The sequence below is a fragment of the Drosophila persimilis genome, unplaced genomic scaffold, assembly GCF_003286085.1.
Source record: "Drosophila persimilis strain 14011-0111.01,24,50 unplaced genomic scaffold, DperRS2 tig00000000-arrow-pilon, whole genome shotgun sequence".
Taxonomy (NCBI): domain Eukaryota; kingdom Metazoa; phylum Arthropoda; class Insecta; order Diptera; family Drosophilidae; genus Drosophila; species Drosophila persimilis.
This window is the reverse complement of record NW_020825288.1, coordinates 7,771,783-7,780,023: the sequence shown is the minus strand read 5'-3', so window position 1 is coordinate 7,780,023 and position 8,241 is coordinate 7,771,783. Positions and strand designations below refer to the sequence as shown.

The 8,241-nt window shown below is 47.5% G+C and overlaps 2 protein-coding genes across 2 annotated transcripts; both read left to right on the top strand.

Annotated features, from left to right (window-relative positions):
- On the top strand, positions 1 to 1,812 carry LOC6588352 (leukocyte receptor cluster member 1). The gene is made up of 5 exons (XM_026984708.1): positions 1 to 137; positions 248 to 476; positions 587 to 692; positions 748 to 847; positions 904 to 1,812. The coding sequence occupies exons 3-5, from the start codon at positions 670 to 672 to the stop codon at positions 1,720 to 1,722; spliced, it is 942 nt and encodes a 313-aa protein (XP_026840509.1). The 5' UTR covers positions 1 to 137; positions 248 to 476; positions 587 to 669; the 3' UTR covers positions 1,723 to 1,812.
- Positions 1,813 to 2,287: 475 nt separating this feature from the next.
- On the top strand, positions 2,288 to 7,576 carry LOC6588079 (protein slender lobes). The gene is made up of 5 exons (XM_002012843.2): positions 2,288 to 2,457; positions 2,681 to 2,767; positions 2,827 to 6,458; positions 6,522 to 6,728; positions 6,797 to 7,576. Exons 1-5 carry the CDS (start codon positions 2,421 to 2,423, stop codon positions 7,265 to 7,267), a joined length of 4,434 nt encoding a protein of 1,477 aa, XP_002012879.1. The 5' UTR covers positions 2,288 to 2,420; the 3' UTR covers positions 7,268 to 7,576.
- The last annotated feature ends 665 nt before the right edge of the window (positions 7,577 to 8,241 follow it).

Genomic DNA, 8,241 nt, shown 5'->3' with positions numbered 1-8,241 from the left:
GCTCTTGGGACAAATCTGCTGCCCCTTCTACTTCTGACAGATGTGTTGCCATTCGCCGTGGTGCTTGCTAATTGACAATCGCAATTGTCAAAATCGCAATTCAATCGGGAACGCGGTCGCAAGATTTCAAAAATAAGGTACTAAATATGTTTTTCGTTTTTCAGCTAATTTTTGTGTGCCTAAATAAATATGAACTATTAACTATGAGTATATCAGCGGCGCTACTAAACATATGTATTTTATTTAGTTGGAATTTCAGTACATATCCAGCCCTGGGCCTGCTATTCACAGCGAACTATTGTTGTTTACATATCGCAGTCAACATTCCCAATTACTTTTGCTCTTGGGACAAATCTGCTGCCCCTTCTACTTCTGACAGATGTGTTGCCATTCGCCGTGGTGCTTGCTAATTGACAATCGCAATTGTCAAAATCGCAATTCAATCGGGAACGCGGTCGCAAGATTTCAAAAATAAGGTACTAAATATGTTTTTGGTTTGTCAGCTAATTTTTGTGTGCCTAAATAAATATGAACTATTAACTATGACTATATCAGCGGCGCTACTAAACATATGTATTTTATTTAGTTGGAATTTCAGTACATATCCAGCCCTGAGCCTGCTATTCACAGCGAACTATTGTTGTTTACATATCGCATTCAATATTCCAAATGAATATTTTACCAAAGAAACGGTGAGCTAATTAACCAATGTAACTATTGACAAACTAAGTGTAATGCTGTTCGTAGGTGGCATGTGCGCACCAAAGACAACATAGCCCGCGTGCGCCGGGATGAAGCCGCCGCTGAAGCAGAGGACCGCAAGCGCCAGGAAAAGTTGGAGTTGGCTGTAAGTAGTCGATTATATAGCCTTGTCCATATAAATTAAATCATTCGATCATTTAGGAAAGCGAGGCCCGCATCAATTTCCTGCGCCGCCAATCGGGTCTCCCGGAGAAAGCCACAGTTCCCGTCCGGTCCGATGATGCAGCCGCCCACACCCCTGGCGAATCGAGAGGTGTGGATCTGTTTGCGGACTACAAGACACACGTGAAGACCACAAATAAGGATCTGGAAAAGGAGCAAAAGGAGGAGCAGGAAAAGTATGAGAAGCAGATTGGATACCTCACGTATCTGGGCCAAGACACCAACGAGGCACTGAAAACTCGCAGTTGGTACGAGGTGGCTCCCAAGCGGCCAGAGCGCGAAGACCACACTGCCACTGAAGTTCACCTCAAGCAGAAGCTATCCCACGACCCGCTTACACTGATAAATGCCCTGATACCACCGGAGAAGAAAGCGCCGAAGCGAGCTCCCAAAAGAAAAGCAGAACGAACGCCGTCGCCGACCCCGAATTCTCTGGCGGAACGCTCTCCCACACACTCAGCCCACAAATCGAAAAAGAGCAGGAAGGATAAAAAAGGCAGCAAGGAGAGCAGAAAACATAAGAACAAGAAAAAGAAAAGCCACAAAAGTGTAAAGGAGACGAAAGAATTGGCCCTGGCTGCGGAGCGGCACAAGCGGGAGAAGCTGGAGAGGCTGCGCAAGGAGCGACTGCGTCGGGAAGCTTCTGAGCGCCAACGATCCGAGGCCTTGTTTGCACTACCAAAAGCTGCGGTGCCCGCCAGTGCAGCCAGCACGCCGGCGCCAACGCCAACGCCAAAGATTGTTCAGAAGTACAATAGTCAGTTTAATCCAGACTTGGCCAAGCAAAATATGTTTTAAATGTTAAGTCAGAAATATTTTAAAAACAGTCTTATTTAAAAGTTCGGGAAGTACAGAATATAAAATAAATCTGGTAAAGTTGCTTGAAAATTACTGTCCTCGTGGAAGTGAATTACGATCAATTTGGTAATAATAAATTGTTATAAGCGAAATAGTTGATCAGAAAGTAGGTGAGCGACCGTCGCTCAGTTGCTTAAGGCCTTAGCCACTTTACACCATCACACCATTTAAATCTCTTCAAATTTAACGGCCATGTAGTGTGGCCAAAATCGTTTTTTTATCGGTATATTTACGGTATATTTTGAAAACGAGACAGTATATTTCTGAGGGCGCACATGTTAATTTTGGCCCTTAAAAACGCAACGGCGGAAAACGTAATCCATAAAAGTAAGTAAAAACCGGAGCCTGCCTGAACAAGAAGGAGTTCAGCAGGAAGCAGGTGAGCGAACGTTGCTCAGTCCCTTAAGGCGAGGTCGCTCGTCACCTTCGTGGTAAACGTGTTAACATTTAAATCTCTTTTCAAATTTAACGCCGCAGCATCGAAGTGCGCGTAGTGTGGCCAAATTCCCCCAGTCGGCACATGTAAATTTTGTCACCAGCAAGCGTCCGCGCGTCATCGTTTTTGTTAGATTTTGTTAGTAATTGCAATTAAAGTAGGCCTTCTTAAATTTATTATCCCAACTAAGCGTCGCCGGCCTATGGAAGACAATATGGAGAACAAAGAGGGAGTGCGAGGTAAGTGGTAACATGTTTTACAATTGACAAACCTGAGTTCTAATTAGACGGCGGTTCTGTTGTGTGAGGAAATGCCGACACCGTTTGATATAATTTAAAGCAACGGGACCGGTAGCCATTTTCGGCGGCATTGCAGGCCCGCATGTGGCTCACCTGCAGCTGATAAACACGTTCCTTGGCAGATTCTTCCAATTATAATACTTCGAAATCCTGCTTCCTTTAGTGACCCGCGCGCGTACACGCCGCTTGTCTGTCCTGGACCCTGACAGTCGCCCCGGAACACCGTTGCTGGACACGGCATCCGATCGTGGTAAGTGTGAGAATTGACGAACATTTTCCGTAGCTTAGACATCCTGTCGCACCTTTCAGGCACGGCCTCGCCTCGCCCCACACGCAGAACACGATTGAATTCCGCCACAGAAGGGCCTACTCCCACCCGAACCACGCGTGCTTCGCTGGCACGCGGTGAAACTCCGGAGCCGATCACTCCGGCGTCTGTTAAGAGAACGGCTCGCACCCCAGCCAAGGCGACTCGATCTGTGCGCAAGCAGTTGACCTTAAAAGAGGAACTTGAGCCAGAAGATGAAAAACAGACTCGATCCAAAACCTCGAGCCCCGCACTGGCGCAGTCTTCGCCAACAGACGAGAAACGCGTCACGCGTTCCATGTCGCAGACCCCTCCAGCTGCCTACCGTTCAGCCAATAACACACCACAGCCGGTTTTGGATGAGAAACTGCAATCCGATCCGAGCCTTTCCGTCGAACAACAGCCAAGTGGGGCGAAAGCAGTTCTTGATTTCGAAAATGTGTCGCCAACAGACAACAAAAATAAACATTTGATCCGCGGCCGATCAAAGTTTCCAATTAGGGTCGAGAATCTTTCGACGCCGGCTGTAGCTGCCGCTGGAAAAGATAAGGATGTATCATGGGTGTCGGAAACTCTCGCGAAATCGCTAGAGTTGGAGTCTACAGAAAGCGTTTCGGAGGATATGAAGCAGGGGACCAGCGGCTCTCCACAGAAAATGGAAGCACAGGTTGAGTTACTTGAAGAAGAAATGTCCAAGGCAGAAACCAAGCAAGCTGCCGAGGAAGTGGAAGCGAAGAGACGTTCCACAATAGATTTATTGGAGGAAGTGGACAAAGACATAGAAACATTCGAAATCCCAGATGAGCAGCTGAACAGCGGAGGGGCAGACAAAGAGCAAAACGCTGAGGTCGAGATTGAGGCGGCTTCCAAATCGATTACTTCAGACGAAGTTTTTGAATCTCCAGCCTCACCAGATCCAGAGCCAGAAAATACCACCACGTTGCCCATGGAATCTCCAGCCTCACCAGATCCAGAACCACAAAACAGCAGCACCTCAGCCCTCAAGATGTTGGCAATGGAGGATGAGCCACGAGATGAAATGCAGCCTCCCGACTCGGAGCCACAAGATGAAATGCAGCTGCCCGATTTGGAGCCAATTGAAAATAACAACAATTCGACTTTCAAGGACATGGCCATGGAAGTGGACGAAGACCTTGAAATTCCAGATAAAGATAAAGATTTGCCACATAAATCTCTGGACTCCTCTGAAGTACTTGAAATGATGGCTGAGGACGAAGAGGAGAAGCCCCAGTGGAATCGTCCAAGCATCGGAATGAAGATCATCGACAACGTTCAGCTGCCAGATCTGACCCCTGACATCAAGTCGCGCATAGTGACATCGGGCAGCGTGGATTCCAAAAAGTCTGTAGCCTTCTATAGCGACTCGGCAGACGCTGATGACGAAAAGGTTCAGTTCCCGAAGACTCCGGCCCGTAACAAGAACCCATCTTCTTTCTTGTTGGAGAAATCGTTAATGAGGGCCCATAAGCTTCTGAAGACAGATACTCCTCTGAAGACGGAGACCCCTTTGAAGAAAGATACTCCTCTGAAGACGGAGACCCCTTTGAAGGCAGATACCCCTTTGATGAAAGATAATTCTCTGAAGACGGATACCCCTTTGAAGAAAGGTACTCCTCTGAAGATGGAGACCCCTCTGAAGAAAGATACTCCTCTGAAGACGGAGACCCCTCTGAAGAAAGATACTCCTCTGAAGACGGATACCCCTTTGATGAAAGATACACCTTTAAAGACAGATACTCCTCTGAAGACGGAGACCCCTCTGAAGAAAGATACTCCTCTGAAGACGGACACCCCTTTGATGAAAGATACTTCTCTGAAGATGGATACCCCTTTGCAGACAGGTACTCGTCGGAAGATGGAGACCCCTCTGAAGAAAGATACTCCTCTGAAGACGGAGACCCCTCTGAAGGTGGCCTCTTTAAAGGCACGCAACAGCTCCACACCCTTACAGAGCGACGACCGAGAGGCGTCCATTAGCCTGTTGAAGCCGGCCCCGGCTCGCATTGATTGCCTTAAGCCTTGGGCCCAGGTGGAGGCCGAAAACAGAGAGAAAGATTTAAAGGAGGCTGCCAAGGCCAAGCCCCAGCCCACGCCCTCCAAGAAGGTTTCAAGCGGACTCCGCCTGAACAGCGACAATGAGGATGAGGATGATGAGGAAGAGGAAGAATTCTTGTGCGAATTCGTCGAAAACGAGGCGGAGGAAGCACCTGCTGATTACAAGTCGGGTGACTCGATGGACAGCTCGGAGCAACGCGAGATCGAGGAAAATGAGATTGTCGACGAAGGCGAATCCGTGGGCAGCCAAGACACCGATGGGTCCTACGAGGACGAGTCCATTGGCAATGAATCCTTTATTGTGTCGGATACTTCTGACGTTGGAGAGCTACGTTACTCCTCCAATGAGCTGGAGGCTGAGTCTCTCGAAGAGATGTCTCCGAAGGGCAAGAAACACCGTGCCCGCATCATAGTTATGGATTCCAGCGATGAAGAGGAGCAGGCAGAGAACAAGCAGGAGGAAGAAAAGGAGAACGGAGAAAATCAGCAGCGTCAGGAAGATGAAGAGGAGAACCACTCGGAGAGGCCAACAAATCAGAGCAACTGCTCTTCCAATGCCAGCAAACTGAGCGAAGCCGCACAGATCTTAATTGGCAGCCAGGAGCATTATTCGACCTCTGAAACAGAGCTCGAGAACTCGCGCAAACTCTTCCTTAACGAGATCAACAAGTCGGAGTGCTTGAACAAGACAGCTCCACGCCTGGACATGACTATCATGGATGTGGACTCTGAATCTGACCACAAAGATGATCCACAAACAGCGGCAACCAACAAGAGTATCTATGAAGTATTAGACTCCGACGAAGACGATGGGGAAGAGCAAAACGATAATGGTAAAGATAACGATGCCGAGAACGGGGACGAAGACGAAGATGAAGAGCCTTCTTCAAGCAACAAATCCTCATCCATTGTACACCAGAAGCAAAAGGTCAACGACGAAGAAGCCGTCTTGGCCGAACTGGCCTCCAGCGACCTGACGCATCTCAAAACTATGTTCAATCCGCTCCAGAAGTCGCGCCGTCAATCGCTGTACATGCCCAGCCCCGAGATGGCCGCCAAGGAGCCCAAGCTGCAGCTACGCAGTGAGCGAGACTTCTGTCCCTCTCAGTCCTTTGTCGAAATGATGGCCGAGCGTAAGGTGCATCAGGCAAAGCGCAAGCGCCTGTCCAAGAGTTTCTCAGGCGCGGCCGATGAACTGGAGGACATGGAAGTTCGTCAAGAGCACAAACGGGCCAAAAACGAGCACGATGAGTCATTGGGATCAATGGAAGAGGATATGCCTCCCACAGAGTCGCCTGACATACCGAAAGAGGAGTCCCCTAAGAAGCAGGAAGAACAGTCGGAGGGGCTGCAACAGCCCAAAGATCAAGAGATGGATGAGGAGATGCCATCGACAAAGGACACACCAAAAGAGGACCCAGAACCGGATCCATCGAAGAAGGAAGCAGAGAACACTCCGACTTTTGGAAAGTGGTCGAAGAATACTGACCACTACTTGGACGTTTGCGCCTCCATCCTACAGAGAGCCAACGAGGCCAAGCTGGAGCAAAAGAAACTGGTAAGGCTGCATTTTCTTTCATTTCCACTGAAACTTACTCCTTCTTTTCCACATCCTCAACAGCATGTTGCAGCGGGCAGGAAACATAACAAACCAAAACCAACTGTTTCGGAGGCTGTGTTTAAATCGGTCGACTCGACTGACACAGACATTCGTGAGGCCACCAAAGCTCTGCCGCTCAAGAAGGAATTGAAGCGTCTGCAGGCAGCCCGTAACGCCGTCAGTCACGCCGTTAACTTGTTGGCGCCGCAGCCAGTGGCCATCAAAGAGGTGAGAATCAAGTTGGGAACCTCCTCCAGGGCTTCAGATATTAATGAGCATCGACCATTCCTCCACAGCCGCGTTCGTTGCTCCGCAAATTGTCACCGCAGCCGCCGATGGAAGCTAAAAAACCGGCAAAGGGGACTAAGAAGCAGAAGAAGGCTTTGCTGAAGACACAGCTGGTGTCGCCAGTAAAAAGCTCCGATGAGGAGAACCACAACAAGTCGGCAGTCGTCAACCGCATCAAAACCAATGCTGGCTACGTGACTGTTACCATGGACGATGCTCCAGAGCCGCTCATCGAGCTGGTTAAGACACGCTCGGGCATTATGCGCGTGGAGCCAGCCACGCCCAAGCAGAAGTATTTCCGCGAGGAGCCAGATTCGCCGCCAAACCGAAAATTCCGCGTGCAGCGCGTCCCGGCCGGCTCTCACAAGAAGTCCAAGCAGCAGCAGCAGCCGCCGAAAGAAGGCGGAAAGGTCGCCACGCACAATCCCGCCATGCTGTCGGCATTGCGCTTCAAGGAGCAGGTGTTTGCTCGCAAATAGACGGATCATCCTATATCATTCACATTAGCTATAAACATAGACACCAGTATATAAGTGGAATGCAGCAGGGCGTGAAGGAAAATGATATTTTTGCAGGGTACATTTTTTGTTTTCTTTACTATTTTTTTTTTTCGTTTTATTTTGAATTTATCTGTGCTTTGTTTAATTGATGGAATCAATTTTTGTTTTTGCATCTTTCTTGCGGATGTACGTACCTCCGCCCGCGTGCACGTTGCCATTTAAAAAGTTGTATTAATTTTTCCACCTACCACATACCTTTAAGAAATATACGCCTGTTACACAATACAATTCTGAAAAAACGTTTAATATCTTAAAACAAAGAAACTCATTGAACCCGAGGGGACGCATCAGACGCTATTTTTTTATTCTTAAAATTAATTGAATGTGACTGTTGTAGATTATATATTAGCGAATGATTAATTCTGCTTTTTGAATCCTCTTTCAAATTTAACGGAGTCCATGTTGCGCCTAACATGCCCTGTAACCTGTGCTGGCCATAGCAAAACTGTAGAGGGGTATGGACAACTATTTGGCAATCGTCGGGAATTTTCATCAAATTAAAATTTTCATTAAAATTCAAATTTTATTTAGATTTTGACTAGTTAAATAGAACATTTACAAAATCGAAAAGCTGGGAGAGTTATTTATTAATTTATTTAACAATAATCTGCTAAATATGGACTACCATACCATCCAGCTGTACCTGTTGTTGTCATACCATGGTGCTGCTAGCACGCTTAATTTCATAAACGAAACCTGTTAAGTAACATACTGTTAATCGATGAATATTATTCGTTCATGGACACAGAACTATTAGCCCATTGTCGACCAGTGGTTATTAAAATACACTCCATTACAATTATGGATCTTGATGAACTTTAGCGCAGTTCAAATGAAAGATATCGTGGTCTTTTTTAAGCAAAGATGAAGGATAGGATGGGTCCAAAGAAGAA